General features: G+C 45.9%; 1 protein-coding gene across 2 annotated transcripts in view; it reads right to left on the bottom strand.

Moving 5' to 3' along the window:
- The window catches only part of HDGFL2 (HDGF like 2), an 86,512-nt gene that overhangs the window by 7,091 nt on the left and 54,395 nt on the right, over window positions 1-25,026 (bottom strand). The window contains exons 14-15 of one of the 2 annotated variants that reach the window (XM_073543993.1): window positions 22,996-23,161; window positions 8,583-8,687 (exon numbers count right to left, since the gene is read on the bottom strand). In XM_073543993.1, the coding sequence (XP_073400094.1) occupies window positions 8,583-8,687; window positions 22,996-23,161 (271 nt within the window). Of the gene's footprint in view, window positions 1-8,577; window positions 8,688-22,995; window positions 23,162-25,026 lie in introns of those variants that run through there. The other variant, XM_073544002.1, reaches the window with a different exon arrangement.

Below are 25,026 nucleotides of genomic sequence, written 5' to 3'. Positions count from 1 at the left end.
TTTTTCATTTTCACATGGGCAACAGGATAAAATGGATCCTAAAATTTGTTGGGCAATTTCTCCTGAGTACACCGATACCTCATATGTGGTCATAAACCACTGTTTGGGTGCACGGCAGGGCCCGGAAGAGAAGGAGCGCCATTTGACTTTTTGAATGGAAAATTAGCTCCAATCGTTATCGGACACCATGTCGCGTTTGGAGAGCCCCTGTGTGCCTAAACATTGGAGCTCCCCCACAAGTGATACCATTTTGGAAACTAGACCCCTTAAGGAGCTTATCTAGATGTGTAGTGAGCACTTTGAACCCACAAGTGCTTCACAAAAGTTTATAACATAGAGCAGTGAAAATAAAAAAATCCATTTTTTTCCTCAAAAATGATTTTTTTAGCACGCTATTTTTTATTTTCACAAGGGTAACAGGAGAAATTGGACCACAAAAGTTGTTGTCCAGATTGTCCTGAGTACGCTGGTACCCCATATGTGTGTGTGTGTGTGTGTGGGGGGGCGCACTGTTTGGGTGCACGGCAGGGCGCAGAAGGGAATGAGCGCCATTTGACTTTTTGAAATTAAAATTAGCTCCAATCGTTAGCGGACACCATGTCGTGTTTGGAGAGCCTCTGTGTGCCTAAACTTTGGAGCTCCCCCACAAATGACCCCATTTTGGAAACTAGACCCCCCTAAGGAACTTATCTAGATGCATAGTGAGCACTTTGAACCCCCAGGTGATTCACAGAAGTTTATAATGCAGAGCAGTAAAAATAAAAAAAATCTTTTTTTTCCTAAAAAAAAATTATTTTAGTTGGCAATTTTTTTATTTTCACAAGGGGACTAGGATAAATTGGACCCCAAAAGTTGTTGTTCAGTTTGTCCTGAGTACGCTGGTACCCCATATGTGGGGGGGAACCACTGTTTGGGCACACGTTGGGGCTCAGCAGGCAAGTAGTGACATTTTGAAATGCTGACTTTGATGGAATGGTCTGTGGGCGTCATGTTACATTTACTGAGCCCCTGTGTGCCTAAACAGTAGAAACCCGCCACAAGTGACCCCATTTTGGAAACTAGACCCCCCAAGGAACTTATCTAGATGTGTGGTGAGCACCTTGAACCCCAAGTGCTTCACAGAAGTTTATAACGCAGAGCCGTGAAAATAAAAAATCATTTTTTTTCCCTCAAAAAAAAATTATTTTTAGCACGCAATTTTTTTTTTTCACAAGGGTAACAGGATAAATTGGACCCCAAAAGTTGTTGGCCAGTTTGTCCTGAGTACGCCGATACCCCATATGTGGGGGATGACCACTGTATGGTCACACGTCAGGGCTCGAAAGGGAAGTAGTGACGTTTTGGTATGCAGTCTTTGATGGAATGGTCTGCGGGCATCATGTTACATTTGCAGAGCCCTTGATGTACCTAAACTGTGGAAACCCCCCACAAGTGACCCCATTTTGGAAACTAGACCCCATAAGGAACTTGCCTAGATGTGTGGTGAGCACCTTGAACCCCGAAGTGCTTCACAGAAGATTGTAACGCAGAGCCATGAAAATAAAAAATCTTTTTTTCCTGAAAAAATGAATTTTTAGCTCGCAATTTTTTATTTTCACAAGGGTAACAGGAAAAATTGGACCCCAAAAGTTGTTGTCCAGTTTGTCCTGAGTACGCCGATACCCCATATGTGGGGAGGGACCATTGTTTGGGCACACGTCGGGGCTCGGAAGGGAAGTAGTGACGTTTTGAAATACCGACTTGATCGAATGGTCTGCGGGCATCATGTTACGTTTGCAGAGCCTCTGATGTGCCTAAACAGTGGAAACCCCCCACAAGTGACCCCATTTTGGAAACTAGACCACCCAAGGAATTTATCTAGATGTGTGGTGAGCAGCACTTTGAACCCCCAAGTGCTTCACAGAAGTTTATAACGCAGAACCGTGAAAATAAAAAATCTTTTTTTTTTCTCACAAAATGATTTTTTAGCCCGCAGTTTTTTTTTCACAATGGTAACAGGAAAAATTGGACCCCAAAAGTTGTTGTCCAGTTTGTCCTGAGTACGCTGGTACCCAATATGTGGGGAGGGACCATTGTTTGGGCACACGTCAGGGCTCGGAATGGAAGTAGTGACGTTTTGAAATGCAGACTTTGATGGAATAGTCTGCGGTCGTCATTACGTTTGCAGAGCCCCTGATGTGCCTAAACAGTGGAAACCCCCCACAAGTGACCCCATTTTGGAAACTAGACCTTCCAAGGAACTTATGTAGATGTATGGTGAGCACTTTCAACCCCCAAGTGCTTCACAGAAGTTTATAATGCAGAGACGTGAAAATGAAAAAAAACATTTTTTTTTCCACAAAAATAATTTTTTAGCCCCCAATTTTTTTTATTTTCCCAAGGATAATAGGAGAAATTAGTCCCCAAAAGTTGTGCAATTTTTCCTGAGTACGCCGATACCCCATATGTGGGGGTAAACTACTGTTTGGGCACACGTCGGGGCTTGGAAGGGAGGGATCACCATTTGACTTTTTGAACGCAAAATTGGCTGGAATCAATGGTTGCACCATGTCGCGTTTGGAGACCCCCTGATGTGCCTAAACAGTGGAAACCCCACATTTCTAACTTCAACCCTAACCCCAACACATCCCTAACCACAGTCCTAACCCCAACACATCCCTGACCCTAACCCCAACACTAACCATAACACTAACCACAAGCCTAAGCCTCATTCCAACCCTAAGCCTCATTCCAACCCTAAGCCTCATTCCAACCCTAAGCCTCATTCCAACCCTAAGCCTCATTCCAACCCTAAGCCTCATTCCAACCCTAAGCCTCATTCCAACCCTAAGCCTCATTCCAACCCTAAGCCTCTTTCCAACCCTAAGCCTCTTTCCAACCCTAAGCCTCTTTCCAACCCTAAGCCTCTTTCCAACCCTAACCCTCATGGAAAAAAAAAATACAAATATTTTCTTTATTTTATTAGTTATGCCTACCTATGGGGGTGATAATCGGGGGGGTTCATTTACTTTTTATTTCATTTTGATCACTGTGAGTGATCAAAATGAAATAATGGAATCTGCAGCCGGCAGATTCGGGCGGGCGCACTGCACATGCGCCCGCCATTTTCTAAGATGGCGGCGCCCATGAACCGGACCCGCCGGACACCGGGAGCGACGGGGGGACTTAGAAGGTGCCGGGGGCGGTGAGAGTGGGTGAGGGAGTTATCGGAAGCTGGCGGGGAGCGGAGGGAATGGGAGGGGGGGCAGATGATGACAGCGGCGGCAGATCGGCCGCTGTCATTCAGTTGCGGGGGGGGGCGATCGCCGGTGGGGGTCGAATCGGTGTTTCCAGCCATGTCCGATGCTACTGCAGCATCGGCCATGGCTGGATTGTAGTATTTCATCAATTTTCATTGATGAAATATTACTATCGCTCTGATTGGCTGTTTCACTTTTAAGAGCCAATCAGAGCGATCGCAGCCACGTGGGGGCGAAGCCACGCCCCCTGTGGTGAATTACAAAGCCCCCTGTATCTGCGGGTCAGGTGACCTTTCAAAGACCCCGGTCACCCGACCCGCAGGGGGGCTTTGAATTCATGACACAGGGTATGCGTCATAGGTCAGATTGGCACCGACTTTCATGACGCATACGCTGTGTCACAGGTTGGGAACCGGTTAAAGGGCGCCTTCTCCCAACAGCACTGGTCACTAAAGAACGCTCCAGTTCTTTGTTTCCATTCATTTCTGGGTGCTTCTTGAAGCATGTTTGGGGTTATTATCCTTCTGCAAGACCCATGACCTAGGACACAAACCCAGCTTTCACATTAGACACTACATTGTGAACCAAAATCCTTTGGTAATCTTCAGATTCCATGATGCCTTGCACACAGTCAAGGCACCGAATGCCAGAGGCAACAAAACATCTTTTAACCTCCACCATACCTGACTGTAGGTACTGTGCTCTTTTCTTTGTAGGCCTTGTTCTATTTTTGGTAAAACTGTAGAATAATTGGCTTTACCAAAGCTCTATCTGGGTCTCATCTGTCCACAAGACGCTTTCCCAGAAGGATTTTGGCTTACTCACATTATGGCAAACTGCAGTCTAGCTTTTCGTCTGTGTCCCCAGTGGGATCCTCCTGGGTCTCTTGCCACAGAATTTCATTCAAATGTTGACAAAACTTTGTGCTGACATTGATGCACGGAACCTGCAGGACAGCTCGAATTTCTTTGGAACTTGATTGGGCCTGCTTAACAAACCATCCAAACTATTCTGCTTTGCAACCTTTCATCAATTTTTCTCTGCCTTCCAGAGAGATTAGCTACAGTGCCATGGGTTGTAAACTTCTTGATTATGTTATGCACCGTAGACAAAAGAACATCCAGATCTCTGGAGATGAACTTGTAACATTGAGATTGCTGAGATTTTCAACAATCCTGGTTCCCAAGTCCCCAGAAAGTTCTCTTCTCCAAGCTTGGTGTGGCACACACAGATACAAAATGCAAAGACTGGAGTCAACTTCTCCCCTTTTTATCTGGATTCAGGTTTAATCTTCCCATTGCCCATACCTGTTACATGTCATAGGCGAGTTTGAACGAGCATCACAAGCTTGAACCAAAGTAGTTTACCCACAAGGTTAATCAAAAGAAATGTCCACAGGACCAGGGAAGAAATATCAAAAGTGCAATCATATAATCCCTTTAAAAATATGAAACTTTAAAAAAATTGAGGTAAAAAACACCCCCCTAGTGCATTAACACACTCTATACAATAACCTACGATAGCCCTACACTAGCCTGCTATCCCTTCCTGACAGTGGAGGTTGGCACCCTAAAAGATACGATTTGGCGCCCCCACTCCACGGCGGCTGTCCCAGACTCACCCTAAATGACCCTTATAAACTACAGGATACACAGATTATTAATGTACAATATATAAAAGACAGGCTATTACATGTAAACAGAGAAACCTTTTATTACCAATAGATAGCAGCAAGTCTTGTCTTTTTGAGTATTAATAGACCACAGAAAATATAGATTCCATAAGCTACCAGTAGATAGTGGAAATCTTGTCTTTTTGGGTATTAATAGACTACAGAAAGCATAGATTCCATATGCATTATCAAATAAAGCCAAAAAAAAAAAAAAATAATAAACTCTGCAGTAAAATCAAACAAGCGGTAAAAAATAGCATGGTTCAATAAAGGAACATCAGAATTATATCCATATTGGTTCCCATAGAAGGCAATGGATGATACTTATTGCCAAAAAAAAAAAAAATTATAGAAACAGCTGGGGGTTAACCCAAACTTAGCTTCCAGCCTCGACGCGTTTCCCCGTCCACACTGTTCATCAGGAGGCACAATAAGGAACCAGCCAATTCATGGATGTGAGGTGTCCAGATAGAGAGGCAAACCTGTCCAAATGCCATATAGGACTATTTTATATATCCTAAAATGGAGTCCAAGGACCAGTCAAGTCCAGCCAAGACAGACACACCCACATTTCCCAGGTCACACTAGGTCATAGATAGAGTCTCCTTGATGAATTTGCTCAAAGAAAAAAAAACCCACACATCAAACCCTATTTCCAGCGGTATGATTCAAAAAGGGGGAATACAATGATATTATGTGAAAAGCAGGAGACATAGAATGAATTAAATACCTGAAATACACGCTGAGTGTTTCAAAATCAATTCACTGTGATGCTAAACGTTCATAAAATAAATATAACATGTCTAAACAGTTATAGCCGTGCACTCCAGATGATTAAAATACAAGCTGAGCATTCTAACATGGTGCGCACCCAGTGTTCTGTGGCGTTCCTCTGCGCATGCGCAGACAGGCGTCTCATACTTGATGATTGCAGGCGTGTGCTCCAGTGTGGAACGCAAGCCACTTTCTGAATGCTAGGAGACGGCATGTTTTTGGACATGCACAATGGAGGTTTTAGGCGGCAGACTTCGTTATATATAACGCAATACTTCACCGCGCTCCAATAAGGAGCGCTTTTAACCCTTCCTTTGCACTTGTATAGATATTTCAGTGTCAGTCTTAAACCGCACTACGTAGCTGCGTGCCAATGCGGACCACATACATGGACATGTCCACATACTGCAATATTTTACTGCACTCCAATAAAGAGCGTTCTTAACCCTTACTTTACGCATGTATGAACATTCCAAAAACAGCCTTAGAACGCACTATCTAGCTGCATAATGTGAACTGCATATATAGGCGTGTCCACATCTCATTATATAGGACAAAACCGAACATGATGTTTTTAATAGTGCAGATTGATTTAGCCATTGTCCCCCCTTTTTGTAGTTAAAATAGCCTAAGGAGTTATTATTAGTGTGTTTTAGCGGCATCCAAATCATATAGACTCTAGGGGAAATAGAAGATACCTAGATTCATTGGCCATAATAGGTACGGTACTTAATATAATATTAAGATTAAAGAATGGGGTCTAGTAAAGGATCCCCCATCAACACTTGGAGTAGAAGAAGCAAGACAGTCTAGACAACAAGATGTAAAAATGGGAAAATCAGAACAACTGTACTAAACAAAGCAGGCATAAGTAAGGGATTCCAACAATTTTCTCAGGCCCATTTTCGGGTTTGTGTGTGAAATTATGCCCAATTTGCCTTTTTTCCCTTTTTTGTGTTGTTCAAAACACACAAAGAAAATAAACATGTGTTTAACAAAACAAGTGTGATTGCAATAATTTTCTAGGAGAAATACTTCATTTTCCTATACAATTTCAAGGGTGAAAATCACTTTCAGCCATGATTGTAGAAGTGCTAATGATATGTATGTGAGAAGACAAAACAGAAGCTGTCCGCAAGACTATCAGAGCAATAGTCAATACATCTCCAAGCAATCCATGTTCTATGTTGATCACAGAGAGGGAATTCTACAGGGATATGCAAACAGAGGAAAATAAAATTGCAACAAATGTAATGTTTACTTGCACAGTACTGAAACCATGGGCGTGCAAAAGTTGACATCCACTGTAATGTCACGTTTCAAAATATCAATTTGTATTGCAAATATCAGAAAAGAAAAAAGTGACAGTAGATGGACAATATAAAAAGTTAGGTCAATGATGAAACTAGTAGGTCTATGGCAAGGACACAAAAAAGACTGCAACAAAGACAAACTGTATATAGTCAACAAGTAGTAGGGTACAGTAAAAGTAGTTAGTAGAAGTACAATTTCATATAACAAGGTAATGATAGGTAGTAATGTGATGTGGCTACAAGATGGCACTATACACAATTTACATAATAAACCTAAGACTCTATTGAAAAAGATGGAAAAGTATAGATGTGCTAACCAATATAGAGAAAAAACGTGTGTGCCGTGATGGGTGCTTACCCACAGAGTTAAATGTCCTCGTGCTCAACAAAGCCCTGACGCACGTTTCGTGTTTGCTCCCTCATGAGGGGAGAGGGTGTGGTTGTATGGGCATGTGTGAGAAATGCAGGTCTTGTATACACTTCCCATCAGGTATTCGGAGTCCGGACTGCAGTCACTGAGCGCAAGAAGGGCAGGGCCCCGGCCACGATGTTATCACTTCCAAGATTTCAATGACAGAAAGGGTGACGGAAAAGTTTCCTGTTACATCAGGGACCTACGCTACCCCATGTAGATGCCCCATGTTGGAGCGCCGACGTGCATGAGCACTGCCATTTTTGAGGGATGGGAGAATGTGGGCAAAGAGAAGAATATAAGAAAAGGAAAAGAGGATAAGTGGAAACTTATCAATGTGAAAAAGACCTAAATCAATACAATAATAAAAGGGGGGGAACCGTGTGCATGAGGAAGGCATGTGCGTGAAAAAAACGGGCTGGAACGATTGTGGATCTTAAAACAAGAGAAAAGAGGGAATGAAAAATTGGGAAAATTGCACGTGTAATACATAAAATATATATGCACACACAATAAATTCCAGATGACTGAGAAGGCCAACTGTATGATATAAACATGATGATCCAACAGAAAGAAGGAAAGGCAGTGTCCAGACCATTATTTTTACTTATGCTTTTCCACATTCTCTCCCTCTCCAAAAATGCCCACCGATACGCGCGCAGGCGTTCCGTGGGTCAATGACGTCAAAGGAAACTTTTCCTTGACCTGTGCTGTCACCGCGGCACAACCCCACATGCGCTCAGCGATTACGGTCTGAACTCTACATACTTGGAGGGAAGCATATACAAGACCTGCACTTCTTACACATACCCTTATAGTGTTTGTAAAGACTGCAACCCCGCAGTGAGCACTTGTCAATGTTCTATGTCGGAAAAAAAAAGTCTTAGAATTTCATTCTATTTTTGTTTCCAGGGAATAAAATTATTATCTCCGCTTCCTCACAGACTGGAGTAAGATTTGTGGTGCATGCCATTTTTAAGACGTGCCCAGTTTAAGAATCAGGTGCCTTCAACTCCAACATGCTGAAAAGAAATGGATACTGCATCAGCGCGCCTGAATAGTGACCACTATGAACAGAGCCCAAGAAAGTGTAACCTGAAGATCTAAACAGATTTTGGTGGATATTGATAGTAAAATCTATGTACTGTATATTGCTGGAAAAAAATACTAACTGCATTCATCCACAGTAGGGTCCTCCTGTACAGGTATGGGATTCGGATGATCATCTCTCCTGCCCTCACTCTCAAGAGACACAGAATCTCCATTTAATGGAAAAGCTGAGAAGAAAAAAGAAAAAAAAAAACAACACCATTAGAAGTAAAACTTACAAATTTGTAAAATATTATACACTAAAATCACCTTCCATTGCGAAGGGCTTCGCGGAAATATTTACAAAGCAGACATACGCTAAATCAGAAGTAAAAAATTAAATTTATACCCCCAAAAGAGGCTGCACAACATATTTCATTTTGAGAGGGGCGCCCGCTTCTGTGTCAGGTCAGCAGTAGGACAATATGATAATTAAGCCTGGTCCCCTGATCCAGTCTTAAAACAAAAGTAGTCGAGATCAGTGGATTACCCTGGCGTGCGCTGCAGGATTTCTACAGCACCGTTTGTTTCAGGAGCATGCTGAAAATCTCACAGATTATCAGAAACAATAATGGTCCAGCAGCGAAGAAATGATCCAATAAAACTTTTTTTTCTTCCTTTTAGTGATTAAAATAGACTTCCCACACACCTTGTTTTGCCTTGTCCATGGCAGGAATAAATCCCCAAATAATTAATTTACCAATCATTGTTGAAAGGGTTTGCACCAAGTTATCCCAACAGGGAATTATTTATGGATTGTTTGTTAGAGGTTGTTCCACTGGAGACCGAATGCTTCGCTATGTTCAAAAGGGGCGCTACAGAATTCCATTCTCAGAATTGCTTAGCTTTACAGCGGATGAACCCTAAGTGATCAATAAGTTATCCCCTATTGCATTGATAGGGAGTAACTGGATGCAAACCCTACTACATTTTAAACAAGAGGTCAGTTCCTGGAGACAAAAAAAAATTACTACTGGTGTAACCATTCAATTATTCAGACCCCTGACCAACTAAAAGGAGCCATCGTCAGAAAACGACATTGTTGAAATTAATTTGTGTCAAATATTTGGAGGGGGATATTTTTGTTTAAAACATCTTAATGTACATAAATTAAAATTAGAAATTTACCATTTTCACACTGGCCATTGGGGCTTTTTTTTTTTTTGTTTTGTTTTTAGACTAACTTAATATTACAGGAAACACATGTACATTAGGCACAATGAAACAATTCCGACCCCCAACTTCTTTATCAAAGCATCTAATGAGGGTGTGAACAGGTCATTGTCAAAGGATGAGGAGTGGACTCTGATGTGGTATCACGCATTGTGAATGGTGGAACCTGCGAAATTAGTAGAGATGGGCGAACCCAGTAGTTCTGCATCCGTACCAAACACCTACTGTTCGGGCACGGACACCAAACACTGAATTCACCAGGAAGTCCGTGTTGGGGTATGTGCACACGCTGCGTATTGGGCTCAGGAAATTCCTGAGCGGATTCTGCATCTCTTGGCAGAAACCGCAGGTCAAAATCCGCACCTTTTTATGCGGATTTTAAGAGGATTGTCATGCGGTTTTTCTAAAATGAAATGGGTGTAGAAACGCAGCGGAATCCGCACAAAGAATTGACATACTGCGGAAAATAAATCACTGTGGATCCCGTGCGGAATTTTCCACAGCATGTGCACAGCAATTTTAGTTTTCCATTGGTTAACATTGTATGGTGAAACACTTGCGGATCTGCAATGATTCCACACGGAAAATCCACTGAGGATCCGCAACATGTGCACATACCATTACGGTTTGGGTTCAGATGCACAAACACCGGGTGTTTGTCACGCTGTCATGTGCATGGCAACGCGGCAAACACCACTTCTGATCAGCGGTAGAATCATCCCCGCCGGTCAGAGAGCCGCGTTTCCCACGCTGTCAAAAAGACAGCGTGAGTGCTCAGCTGCGATCGGAGGTATAAAGTTTACTTCCAGTCACTGGAGTCAGCTGATCCCATCATCCAACACTTAATGCCGCTAATAACAGCGAGAGAAGGAGTGGCTGATGGCTGTATTCATTAGCCAGTTCCTGCGCTGTAAATGATTCCCACATATTTTTGATAACCAGCCAGGCAAAACTCACAGCTGGGGGAAGCAACCCTCAGCTGCCAGCTTCAACAAGGCTGGTTATCAAGAATAGATGGGACCCTACATTGTTAAAAAATAAAATAAAAAAAAAACGGAGTGGGCCCCCTGAGGCTCTAAGGGGCCATGGATTTTGCCCCTACCAGCCTAAAAATAACAGCACCCAGCTGCACAGAAAAGGCATATCTATTAGATGCGCCAATACTGGCACTTTCCCTGTAGCAGTGGCAAGTGGGGTTCATATTTGTGAGGCTGATGTCACCTTTGTATTGACAGGTAACATCAAGCCCATGGATTAATAACGAAGTGTTGTCAGAGACATCAATCCATTACTAATCCTATAGTTGTATGGTAAATAAAAACACAGCCAGAATAAAGTCCCTTATTAGAAGACATATTTCCATTTTTGTCTAAAAATAATAAACACAGTTAAATAAAAAGTACACATTTGGTATCGCCGCGTCCGCAATAACCCACCCTATAAAACGGTCCCATTAGTTAACCCCTTTAGCGAACCCCTTAAAAAAATAAAAATAAAAAACGAAGCCAAAATCATAGTTACTTACCGATAACGGTATTTCTCTGATCACATGATGGCACCATGGAGAGAGAGGGATTTGCCCTCAGGGACAGGAAACCTAGAGATGAAAAAGGCGGTACCTCTCTCCCACATCAGTTGGTTTACAGAGTATTACACAGAACTTCCAGCTGCAACTCTAATGGTTATGAAAATCCAAAATTAATCAAATTAATCCAATTAAGCTTAATAGAGGCACCTTGTGGCTAAGTACTAAAGCTAACTAACTCACTCAGCGACTCACCAGCGATCCCGACACCGATATGAAGGTGTCAGGATCGCTGGTAAGTCGCTATGTGATCGCTGGTGAGCTGTCACACAGACAGCTTCACCAGCGATCAGCACAGCGACGCCGAGCGCCCGGCATCGCTGGCTATCGCTGTAGAAAATAGTATCACTGGGACCGGAGCGTGGAGAGAGGCAGGATGGCTGAACAGGACGTCGGAAGGTGAGAATAACTATATTTTTTTTTATTTTTTTTTTTTTTTTTACACCTGATCGCTGGTCTCCCGCTGTCACACACAGCGATGCGTGCTGGCCAGCGGGAGACCAGCGACCAAAGAAATGTCCAGAGGTTTCTTCCAGCGATCAGCGATACCGGCAGGGGGGCCGCTCGCTGATCGCTGTCACACACAGCAATCTCGCTGGTGAGATCGCTGTTACGTCACAAAAGTTGTGACTCAGCAGCGATCTCGCTACCGAGATTGCTTAGTGAGACGGGGCCTTAATGTGCACACCTGTGTGTGTGAAAGGGGGGGGAATGTACGGGTGCAGTCATGGGATCAGAGAAATACCGTTATCGGTAAGTAACAACGATTTTCTCTTTCCCCCATGACAGCACCACGGAGAGAATTACTAAGATTTTACATCTAGGGAGGGACCACCACCTCCAGAACCCTTTTCCCAAAGGTGAGATCTGAGGTGGAGGTTAAGTCTAGATGGTAATGTTTGAAAAATGTAGAGGGGGAAAATCAAGTGGCCGCTCTATATATCTGGTCTATTGAAGCGCTGGCTTTCTCCGCCCAGGAAGATGCCACTGCCCTGGTTGAGTGGGCCTTTACGTCCTCCGGGATGGCCGCCCCACAAGAGGAGTAGGATAGGGTGATGGCCTCTTTTATCCACCTCACCAGTGTGGCCTTCGATGCTTTTTGACCCTTCCGAGGACCCTGAAAACAGACAAACAGAGCCCTATCTTTCCTAAACTCCCTCGTGGTTGTCAAATATTGGACCAGGCATCTTTTTACATCTAAAGTGTGTAATACCTCTTCTGTTTTGTTTTTGGGATTGGGACAGAAGGAGGGCAGGGAGATTTCCTGGGTCCTATGAAACTGTGAAGACACCTTGGGGAGATATGCTGGGTTGGTTCTAAGAATTACCCTATTATCCAGAACTTGCGTGAAGGGTGAGCGGGCAGACAGAGCTTGCATGTCACTAATGTGGCAGGCAGAAGTTAAGGCTACGAGGAAGGAGATCTTAAGGGACAATATTTTTGTGTAGGGGGATTGGCCTAGATCTACTTGAGGCTCTAATGAATCTCATAACCCATCTATTTTTGGCTAGGTCATGGTTATACAAAGCTCCCAAGGCCGCCACCTGTACTTTTAAGGTGCTGGTAGCTAACCCCTTTTTCCAACCCCCTCTGTAGGAATTCCAGAATCTTGTCTACAGGAATTTCGCCCACTGGGTCGGAACCTGACACTGACATGAACTTTTTCCACACTTTGCCATATGCTTTAGTGGCTACTGGCTTTCTGCTTTGTAGTAGCGTGGTTACCAAGTTTGACGAGAAGCCCTTGTTACTTAGGAGCTCCCTCTCAAAAGCCAAGCTGTCATGTGTAGGTTTTTTTATGTGGGGGTGATACACTGGTACCTGGGATAGCAGGTCTGGAGTTTCTGGTAGAACCCAGGGATCCGTTACAGACATTCTTCTCAGCCAGGAGAACCATATTCTCCGTGGCCAGAAGGGCGCTATTACCACTATCGTCGCCTTGTCCCCCCGTATATTCCTCAGTACTAAGGGGATGAGAGATATTGGCAGGAAGGCGTAGGCCAGATGATAATCCCAGGGTATCGTGAAAGCGTCTAGAGCTACTGGGCCCCCCCGGGGATCGATTGAGCAGAAGGTTTCAAACTTCTGGTTCTGATTGTTCGCAAATAAGTCTATTTCTGGCCGTCCCCAGAGTTTCACGATCTGGTTGAAGACTAACTGGCTTAGTTCCCACTCCCCCTGTTTTAGACGTGTCCTGCTTAAAAAGTCCACCGTTCGATTCTCTGCACCTTTTATGTGAAGAGCTGTCAGGGATTCTAGATTGTGTTCTGCCAGGTGGAAGATGGACTTTGTTACCTCCATCAGTGGTCGAGATCTGGTGCCCCTCTGGTGGTTTAGATATGCTACCACTACCTGGTTGTCTGAGAAGACCCTTGTGTGATGGGAACTAAGTGAATCTAGAAAATGAATGAGAGCTAGTTTTACTGCCAGCAGCTCCTTCATATTTGAGGAAGCGGACTCTCTTCCCTGGTCCCAGGGCCCTTGTGCCACCTGGTTGCCTATATGTGCACCCCACCCCCAGGGGCTTGCTTCCGTAGTTAGGATCTTTGTCGCAGGCAATGCCCAAGGAACCCCCTTGGCTAGGTTGGCTGGAACTGTCCACCATGTTAAGGAAGGTCTTGTCTCTGGTGAGATGTTTAACTGCATGTCTAAATTCCCGTGTAGGGAAACGTCTGCGTCTAATATTTCCCACTGTAAGTCTCGAGTATGGCTCTGTGCCCACTGAACTGCTGGCATGCAGGCTGTCATTGACCCTAATAGTGACATTGCTTTTCTCAGGGTAGTGTTTGGTGAAGCTATCATTTGTGACGCCATTTGTGTCATTTTTTGAACCTTCGCCTGCAGGAGATAACATTTCTGTTCGATTGAGTCAAGTATTATCCCCAAGTACTCTTGCACCTGACTTGGTACGAGTCTGGACTTGGGCAAGTTCAGCATCCACCCTAGACTCAGTAGAGACCTCATGACCATGTCCAATTGTTGTTTGAAGTGGTGAAAGGTGACCCCTATTATTAAGAGATCATCCAGGTATGGAACTATCAGAATGTTTTGCTCTCTTATGTGGGCCATTACCTCTGACATTACCTTTGTAAATACCCTTGGAGCAATGGCTAGCTCTGAACTGATAATGCTTTAACTCCCCCTAGATTGTCACCGCCACCCTGAGGTATTTCCTGTGGTCTCTGTGAATAGGCACATGGTAATATGCATCTCTTAAGTCTAATACGGCCATGAAGCAAGCTGGGGGAAGCATTTTTATACAAGATTTTATTGTCTCTATTTTGAAGTGCTGAATTTCTAGGAATTTGTTCAGCCTTTTTAGATTTATGATCGCCCTGTACGATCCGTCTGGCTTCTTGCGAAGGAAGAGAGGGGAGTAGAAGCCTTTGCCCCTGTCTTGGTAGGGGACTTCTTGTAACACGTTTTTCTCTCTTAGATTCGCTATTTCTTGTTGTAGCGCCAGCTGCTCGTGTAATGTCCTTTGGGGCGTTAGCACAAAAGAATCATTTGGGAGGGTAATGAATTTTAGCCTCAGACCTTCCTTTACTATGTTTAGTATCCATGAACTCGCAGATATTTTTTCCCAGGTCTGGAGAAAGTAAGATAATCTTTCCCCGACCCAGGGAGTACCTTCATTGTGGCTTCTTGTTGTCGGGGGGGTTTGTTAAACATAAAGCCTTTATTCTTGTTCCTTCTATCCTCCCATCCTTCTTTGTTCCCTTTTGGGGGCTTCCGCCGCATAAAACTTCTGTTCCGAAAAGGTCGTTTGTATGACTGGCTGGGGAACCCGGGAAAGGATTTCTTCTTGTCCCCGGCCTTGTCTAAGATGTTGTCCAATGTTGGGCCAAATAAGAATTCCCCCTCGCACGAGATTGCGCACAATTTGGCTTTTGTCTGCAAATCTCCGGGCCAGCATTTCAGCCATAAGGCGCGTCTTGCGGCATTTGAGAAGGCCGCTGTCCTGGCTGCCAGTCTGGTTGAGTCTACCGACGCATCCGCCAGAAACGCTGCTGCTCCCTTCATTACCGAAACTGATCTCTGTATCGTTTCTCTCGGGACCTTCCCCTTTATCTGAGAATCTAAATGGTCCAGCCAGACCATCAGGGCACGTGCCGTACATGTGGCTGCTATGGCTGGCTTTAGCGACCCCCCTCCTGTTGCTTCCCAAATGTTTTTTAAAAAAGTTTCAGCTTTATCCATTGGGTCCTTCAGGGTACCCATATCTTCGAAGGGCAGGGCAAATTTTTTAGAAGCTTTTGCGACCGCTACATCTAATTTAGGTGCTTTGCTCCATAAGAAGCAGGCTGGGTCATCAAAGGGGTATTTTCTTTTTGGTGTTAGGAGGACTTTTTGTCTGGCTTTTTCCACTCTCGCTTGATGAGGGAGTGGATTTTCTCATTAATCGGGAAAGCCCTCCGTTTTTTTTGCTCTAGCCCTCCGAACATTATATCTTGGGACGTTCGTCTACCAGTCCCAAAGTTGTCCTCACAGCTTTTACCAGGGCGTTCATCTCCTCAATGGGAAAGCAGCTGCGTCCCCCTTCTGAGGATGAAGAGGACTAGGAGGATGATGAATCACTTGAGTCGGATAGTTCACTTCCCGACTCACTGACGCTCGACTCTGAAGATCTATGACTGGAGCAGCGTTTCTTCTTTGAGGTTCTTGCGCCCTTAAGGGCGTCTTCGACCTGGGTTTTTATTAATGTTTTGAGGTCTAAAGCAAACCTCGTGGATTCCTCCTGTATTGTCTGCTCTATGCAAGCCACACAGAGCTTTTTCTCCCACGTAGGGGGTAGTTCCTCTGTGGACATACCATGTGTTTAGATTTGGTAGTGCATTTACCGCCCCTGAAAAATAAAAAATTAATAGTCGCAAATTAGCGAGCGGGCATTCACGGAGATCACTCACCCTCCTGTGGAATGAACGATACAGTCTCGGGCGTAGGGATTATCTCCACTGCTGAATCCACTTCTGACTGTGCCGCCATGGTGGAGCTTTGGCTGCGCCGCGATCCCGTATGACCACTGCTGCGCTGCTGGGAAGTCGCGTTGGCGCTGTAGGTGCTGGTGCGGTTCCTGCGTTTTCTGTGGTCCCAGCTTCGGGGACCGCCGCCGTGTCTCCTTCTCCCTCTGCGGTTTCCCACTCATGGTGGCAGATTCCTTCTCCTTCCGCGTGCTTTTTTTTTTTAAACCTTATTCCTTTTTTTTTTCCTTTTCAAATTTGCTGCCGCCGCCCCCAACCCCTTCCCAGGGATCCATGCACCCCGCCGGAAGTCCCGCAAGAGATTACCCAGCGGTGTGCCGCGCCTCCCTTTCTCTTAAGGGAGCTGTAATGGCGCGCTCCCCCATCCTCCGGCGCACTGCGCGTCCGGCGCTGGTCTCCTGCGCCCTCCCGGCGCTGTACCCGTGGCTCCGGTGGCCGCCAGCGCCCCCACTCTGCGCTGCAGAGGCTTGCCCGCCGCCGCCTCCCCCACTCCCAGGTATGGCAGGCTCTGACCTGTGGCCCTCGGTGACCGCCGCCACCTGCATTGGCTGCCTTGTCCAGTTCGGCAGGGCTCTCCTGAAGTGACCGTCGTCACTATACTGCAGGAGGCCCCTTTTTTTTTTTTTTTCTTTCCTTTTTTGGGATCGTCAGACTTCCTGGTGGTGGTGCTTCGGGGGGAAGCCTGTTCAAGGCCTCGACCCAGACGAGGCAGGGAGCCCTGCTGCCTATCACTGGTCTGGATCGGTCGCCGGAATCCTGCGACGACTTGTCAGGTACGTGCTGTAGGTTCCCCGTCAGGGACAGGAAACCAACCGATGTGGGAGAGAGGTACCGCCTTTTTCATCTGTAGGTTTCCTGTCCCTGAGGGAGGATCCCTCTCTCTCCGTGGTGCCGTCATGGGAGAAAGAAAAAAAAAAACAGGATTTTTGGGTTGCTTACCGTAAAATCTGTTTCTCGGAGCCTTCATTGGGGGGACACAGAGACCATGGGTGTATGCTGCTGCCACTAGGAGGCTGACACTATGCACAAAAAAGATTAGATCCTCCTCCGCAGTGTACACCCCACCGACCGGCAGGGAATACCTCAGTTAGTGAGAAAGCAGTAGGAGAAGTAACATAATAGATTGAAAACAGAACAAACAACTCAACTGTAACCAATCAACCAAAGTAAGAACAGGAGTCGGAGAACATGGGAGGGTGCTGTGTCCCCCAATGAAGGCTCCGAGAAACAGATTTTACCGTAAGCAACCCAAAAATCCTGTTTTCTCGTTCGCCTTATTGGGGGACACAGACTATGGGACGTCCCAAAGCAGTCCCTGGGGTGGGAAACAAACTTCCATCAGGCCAGTGGACTCACCACCGCCGCCTGCAGGATCCTTCTACCTAGGCCGGCGTCCGCCGAAGCGTAGGTGTGGACCTTGTAGAATTTCACAAACGTGTGAACCGAAGACCAGGTTGCAGCTTTGCAAAGCTGCAGCGCGGAGGCTCTGTGGCGTACCGCCCAGGAAGCACCCACTGCCCGGGTAGAGTGTGCTCTGATCCCCGGAGGGGAAAAAGAACGAGACCTCTGACCCTCAACAAGGCCATCAACGCAGCCATGATCTTCGTGAAGACTCTGGGAGCGGTGGCGAGACCGAAGGGCAGCGCGACGAACTGGTAATGTTCCTGGCGAACTGCAAAACGCAGGAACTTCTGATGTCCGGAGAATATGGGAACGTGTAGATAGGCATCCTGGATGTCTATTGAACACATGAACTTCTGCTCCTCCATGGAAGCGATTACCGAACGAACCGACTCCATCCGGAAGTGGCGAAGACGGACTCTCTTGTTGAGCAGCTTGAGATCCAAGATGGGTCGGACTGCCCCGCCTTTCTTCTGTACCACGAATAGGTTTGAATAAAACCCTGTGAACCGCTCCGATTCGGGAACGGGCACAATCACCCCGAAACTGAGGAGAGAGGCGATGGCCGTAAAGAACCCCGGGGATCAAGGCTGGATCTTTTGAAGGACGGGATTCGAAGAAACGATCCCGTGGAAGAGAGACGAACTCCATCTTGTATCCTGACGATACAACCTCCCTGACCCAAGCGTCCTCTACTGAGGCCAGCCAGACGTCCTTGAAGAACAAGAGTCGACCTCCCAATTGGAAGGGACCCTTGGGAGTCCGAAGATAGTCATGCTGATGTGGACCGTCCAGATCTGGATCTGGGCGGTCTGCCCTGTGAAGAGTGGGATCGCCAGGAGGGAGTGGGTCTGAAGGAAACCTTCTTCCTATCTTGGCGTGCCTGCGGTCTGTGTTGGTTGGAGGATGTCTCCGCCGTATTGAAACGGCGGAAAGCCCGAAGGGGTCGAAACTGACACATTAGTGGAGGTCTGCGAGGCTTGGACTGAGGGAGGAGGGAACTCGTGCCTCCGGTGGCAGCCTTAATAATCTGGTCCAATTGGGAACCAAAGAGGCGCACTCCCTGAAAAGGCAGATTAGTAAGAGACTTTTTAGAAGACAAGTCCGCCTGCCAGGCCTTGAGCCAAATCGTACGTCGGATTGCCACAACGTTGCTTGACGCCTGAACTGCGCAGGATGCGGCATCCAAAGAAGCAGAAAGCAGATAATCCCCCGCATGGGATATCTGATTGGCGAGATCGGCCAATCGATCAGGTTGTGCTTTCTCTAGGAAGCCCTGACAAAGATCCTCTGCCCAAGTAGCTATGGCCTTTGCTGCCCAAGATGAAGCAAAGATTGGGCATACCGCCGTCGAAGCCGCTTCGAAGGCCGACTTCGCTAGGGATTCTAAAATCCGATCATTAGAATCTTTTAGAGACGCCACACCTGAAAGCGGGAGAACCGTGTTATTAGAAAGTCTGGACACGGGCGGGTCCACCGAGGGAGAGGCAGACCAGTTGTCCGTGAGCTCTTTAGCAAACGGGTACAGTACGCAGAGACGCTTTCCTCTTTGAAAGCGTCTGGTCGGATCTTCTCTTTCCCTGGTAAAGATCTTTCCAAACTCGGAATGAAAGGGAAATACCCTGGATGGCGTTTCCTCCCGTCTGAACGAAACCTCCTGATCTGAGGATTTCGCAGGGGAGTCAGAGATTTCGAAGGTGTGGTTAATCGCCGCAATGAGGCTCTGTACTGTAACCTTCATGTCCGCGTCCTGGCCAGATTCCAGCTCTACAATCACTTCAGAAGACATATCCGACAACGCTTCACCTGACTCAGGTGAGGAGGCACGGGAGGGCGACTGTTGGGAAGGGCTGGGTGCAGATGAGGGGCCAGGAGAGGATTGCGGCCGGAGATCCTGCCTGGGCCTCTTGCGGCTTCTGCTAGCTGGCTCAGATGGAGCGTCCTGTGACCTGCTGGACCCTGCAGAAGTGTCCAGGGGCAACTTCTCAAGAACGGCCATTAGGGACTGAGACACCCTGGTGAGGTCTGCCACAGATTGTGAAAGACGAGGCCCAGCCAGGAATGGGTGGTTCGCTTTCACGTGATTGCAAGAGGAGCATGCGAAGAACTGGACTAGGGTGCCCGTGGGGACTGGCGGACGGCCACGATCAGACTTGGAATTAGACATGACGTGAAGGAAGAGAAGATGGAAACCTGCGGAAATGCCGGAAGGTTGGGGGACAGAATGGCAGAGTAGGATGTCAGTCTGCAGTTGCAGAAGTACTCACGGTCTGGTGACCCCGAAAGATGTGACAGGCCCTTGCAACTGGCCAGGAACCGACAGGGAGCGCTGACCTCTGCTTCTGTCTCCGGCTGTCAGGCTGCAAAGATGGCGACAGCCCAAAGTGTGGAGGAAAAAGCGCGGTTTCAGTGCAGGAAGAAAGGCGGAGCTATTTGCCTTCACCAGAGAGAAAACCCGCCCCCCCCTTGGGTGCGAAGGCCCAAACTGAAGCCGGGGACTAAATTTAACACGGCGGCCGCCTGTCAGAGCGGGGAGGTGCAGAAGAACAGCGGCGCAGCTGCGCCCGCCCTTAAAGAAGACGCCGCCCTAGTCCTGCTCCCAGACGTAACCCTCTCCAAGATACCAGCGGTGGGGTGAAGAAGGCCCGCACCGCAGCTGGGGCAAAAAGGGATGCGTGACCGGGAGGCGCCGATAACCTGCGGCGCTACTTCGGCGCCGCATCCAGGCGTCTTTGTGGTCTTCCTGATCCGTCCAATCTGTATCCGACGCTGTCTGTCCATTTTCTCCGTCTTCGCGCCTCGTCCAACAGACAAGCTCTGGTGGGCAAGTGGGTGGGTGGCAGGGGGCAAGGACCATCCGTCTTCGCTTGCTCGTCACCTGTGCTGAGCACGTGGTCCGCCCGGAGAACTAGGAGTATACGGGGTGGCAGTACACGCCGTACTCATAGCCTCTTTGTGGGAGTACAGTTGTGACTGTTCACACTGTAACCCTCCTAATACCTGAAAAGGAACGACGCACGTCGAGGTAGATATGGGTCCAATGAAGGACCCGTGTCCACCTCCTACTGACACTAAGCTAAACTGAGGAATTCCCTGCCGGTCGGTGGGGTGTACACTGCGGAGGAGCTAACCTTTTTTGTGCATAGTATCAGCCTCCTAGTGGCAGCAGCATACACCCATGGTCTCTGTGTCCCCCAATAAGGCGAACGAGAAAAATGAATTTTTATCATACCGCCGAAAAAAAAGTGCAATAACGCGCAATCAAAAAGACGCACATAAATATCCATGGTACCGCTGAAAACGTTATCTTGTCCCGCAAAAAACGAGCCGCCACACAGCGTCATCAGCAAAAAAATAAAGTTATAGATCGCAGAATAAAGCGATGCAAAAATAACTTTTTATTTAAAATAGTTTTCATTGCATAAAAGCGTCAAAACACAAAAAAAGACATAAATGAGGTATCGCTGTAACCGTACTGACCCGAAGAATAAAACCGCTTTATCAATTTTACCGCACGCAGAACGGTGTAAACACACCCCCCCAAAAGAAATTCATGGATCGCTGGTTTTTGTTCATTCTGCGTCCCAAAAATTGGAATAAAAAGCGATCAAAAAAATGTCACGTGCCCGAAAATGGTACCAATAAAAACGTCAACTCGTCCCGCAAAAAATAAGACCTCACATGACTCAGTGGGTCAAAATATGGAAAAATTATAGCTCGCAAAATGTGGTGATGCATAAACTATTTTTACAATGAAAAGCGTCTTTTAGCGTATGACAGCTGCCAAAAATAAAAACCCGCCACAAATAGTAAATCAAACCCCCCTTTATCACCCGCTTAGTTAGGGAAAAATAAAATAAATTTTTTGTTATTTATTTCTATTTTCTCATTAGGGCTAGGGTCAGAGCTAGGGTTAGGGCTACGGTTGGAGTTAGAATTGGGGGGTTTCCACTGTTTTGGCACATCAGGGGCTTTCCAAACGCGACATGGTGTCTGATCTCAATTCCAGCCAAAAAAAAAAAGTTAAATCGCGCTGCTTCCCTTCCGAGCTCTGCCATGTGCCCAAATAGTGGTTTACCCCCATATATGGGGTATCAGCGTACTCAGGACAAATTGCACAATAACTTTTGGGGTCTTGTTACTCTTGGGAAAATAAAAATTGGGGGTGAAAAGATCATTTTTGTGGAAAAAAATATGATTTTTTTTTAATTGTACGGCTGTACGTGAAGCCCTTGGCGGTTCAAAGTGCTCACCACATATCTATATAAGTTCCTTGGGGGGTTTAGTTTCCAAAATGGGGTCACTTGTGGGGGGTTTCCACTGTTTAGGCACATCAGGGGCTCTCCAAACATGGCATGGCGTCCAATCTGAATTCCAGCCAATTTTGCAGTGAAAAAGTCAAACGGCACTCGTTCCCTTCCGAGCTCTGCCATGCGCCACAGTGGTTCCCCCCACATATCAGGTATTGGCGTACTCAGGACAAATTGCACAATAACTTTTCCAGTCCAATTTCTCCTGATACCCTTGGTAAAATAAAAAATTACTTCAGGTTCAATTTTTTTTTGTGAAAAAAAGTTAAATGTTCATTTTTTTTGAACATTCAAAAAATTCCTGTGAAGCACCTGAAGGGTTAATAAACTTCTTGAGTGTGGCTTTGAGCACCTTGAGGGGTGCAGTTTTTAGAATGGTGTCACTTTTGGGTATTTTCTATCATATAGACCCCTCAAAGTGACTTCAAATGTGATGTGGTCCGTAAAAATAAAATGGTGTTATAAAAATGAGAAATCGCTGGTCAACTTTTAACCCTTATAACTTCCTAACAAAAAAAAAAATTTTGGTTCTCAAATTGTGCTGATGTAAAGTAAACATGTGGGAAATGTTAATTATTAAGTTTTTTGAGTGCCGTATCTCTGTGATTTAAGAGCATAAAAATTAAGAGTTGGAAAATTGCGAAATTTTCAACATTTTTGCCAAATTTCCATTTTTTTCACATATAAACGCAAGTTATATGAATGAAATTTTACCACTAACATGAAGTACAATATGTCACGAGAAAACAATGTCAGAATCACCGGGATCCATGGAAGCGTTTCAGAGTTATTACCTCATAAAGGGACAGTGGTCAGAATAGTAAAAATTGGCCCGGGAGTTAACATGCAAACCACCCTTGGGAGAAAAGGGGCTAAAGAATAACGAGAGCATTGCAAAAAATTGCAATGTCAGAGGCAAGTCAGACGTTTTGATTGATGGGGGCATGGACCCCCACTGATAACCAAAACAAAGAGGAACAAGAGATTTACCACAGGAAATATAGACTTTCCAATAGCTATATTATATAGAATTTAAAAAAATTACCTTCATCTTGTTCCTTGGTAGTTTCTAATAATTGTTGACTACTGTTGTCCCCTTCATTCATTTTCTGCTGGCTTCCCATTTTGGGGCCGAGAATACTAGCTTTTATTCTGCTGTAAACTTCAGATGCTTTGTCCATAACAGCCGGATTAGCTTTGTATCGACGGATCTGTTAAAATAGGTAACATTTTTAAGTGAAATCTACAGCTGCGTTAGACCTCGTTCAGACATCCGTTTTCCACATACACGTTCTTATCCATGGTCTTCACAGATAGAAAACGTACGCATTATAGATTATGGGGCTGTTCACAAATAATGTTTTTTTTTGTTGACACTGTCCACACAATGACGAAACTTTTTTTTTTTTTGGGGGGGGGGGGCTTTTTATCATCAGTGTCACAGATAAAAGGTCATCCATAAAATCTATGGGTCCATGGTATGTGTGTGTGGTCCGTCATTAACTTTGCTTTGTAGTTAGTTCATTTATTCATACGAGAGAATCACTGATGGTGAAAAAGGACACCTGGACCAAACACTGATGACACCAGTACCATTTATTTCCGTACGTGCTAAGTCATGGATGTCTGAATGAGACCTTTTAAAAGGGGGGTTGTGCACTACTGGACATCCGCTTCATGTCCGCGTAGTGATAAAAAAATGGAGGGGGGAGGGGGAAGATACATCCGGCTCAGTGGTCAAATGAGCACTGCAGCCAATGACTGGCTGCAGCACTCATGTTATTTCAGCTTTTTTTTTCCAAAAAAAAAAAAAAAAAAAAAGTCGGAAGGATGGATACGAAAGTGACCAAGGAAAATTATAAAAAGGTGTTAGAATGCCGCTAAAGATAGCTGAATGCCAATTACACAGACCCTCAGCAATGGAACCTGGCTGCAAGCATTTCATGTCAAAGCATTCACACTACAGGGAAAAAAATGATTGAATAGCTTAGTTACTCACCGATAACGGTGTTTCTCGGAACCCATGACAGCACCACGGAGGGAGGGGATCCGCCCTTCAGGGACAGGAACCTACAGAAAAAGGGCGGTACCTCTCCTCCGCCTTCAGTTGGTTACAGAGCATCAGAGGGTCTCCAGGTTAGTTAGACAACAGAAATATATACACAACATTATAATACTGCTTACTTATCAAAGCACCGTGCCTAAACGGAAACACTCTACTAACAGTAAAACGTGCTCACCATACTCGTGAAGGGGAGGGGAATAAGCGGGTGCTGTCATGGGTTCCGAGAAACACCGTTATCGGTGAGTAACTAAGCTATTCTCTCTCACCCATGACAGCACCACGGAGAGAGTTTCAGAGATTGGTAGCTTAGGGAGGGACCACCGCCTGAAGGACCCTTCTCCCGAAGGTCAGGTCAGATGTAGAGGCTAGATCTAATCTATAGTGCCTAAAAAAGGTCGAAGGTGATGACCAGGTGGCCGCCTTACAGATTTGTTCTATTGATACCTCAGATTTTTCAGCCCATGAGGTCGCCATTGCCCTTGTGGAATGAGCTCTCAGCCCTTCTGGGATGGTATTCCCGCTGGATGAATATGCCAGGGCAATCGCATCCCTTATCCACCTTGCCAGGGTACTCTTGGATGCTTTGAGCCCATTCCGAGGACCCTGGAAACATACAAAGAGAGACCCTTCCTTCCTACACTTTTTGGTGGCCTCTAAGTACTGTACTAGGCATCTTTTAACATCTAAAGTGTGGAACTTTTCTTTCCCCTTATTTTTTGGATTTGGGCAGAAGGAAGGAAGGACTACCTCCTGGGACCTGTGAAAATGTGATGACACTTTAGGTAAATAGGCTGGGTCAGGTTTTAGGATGACTATCCTCTAGAATTTTTATAAAAGGAGGCCCCACTGACAAGGCTTGAATATCGCTCACTCTTCGGGCTGATGTTAGTGCCACCAGAAGCACAGTTTTAAGAGATAGGATTTTTAGGGGTGCCGAGTGCATTGGTTCAAACGGAGGGCCTGTCAGTGTTGAAAGTACAAGATTCAGGTCCCATGATGGTAATCTTTGAC

This window comes from Dendrobates tinctorius, unplaced genomic scaffold (assembly GCF_039654945.1).
Source record: "Dendrobates tinctorius isolate UK_male_01 unplaced genomic scaffold, ASM3965494v1 ptg000011l, whole genome shotgun sequence".
Taxonomy (NCBI): Eukaryota; Metazoa; Chordata; class Amphibia; order Anura; family Dendrobatidae; genus Dendrobates; species Dendrobates tinctorius.
Note: the sequence above shows the minus strand (reverse complement) of the source record. Positions and strands in the feature narration are given on the sequence as shown.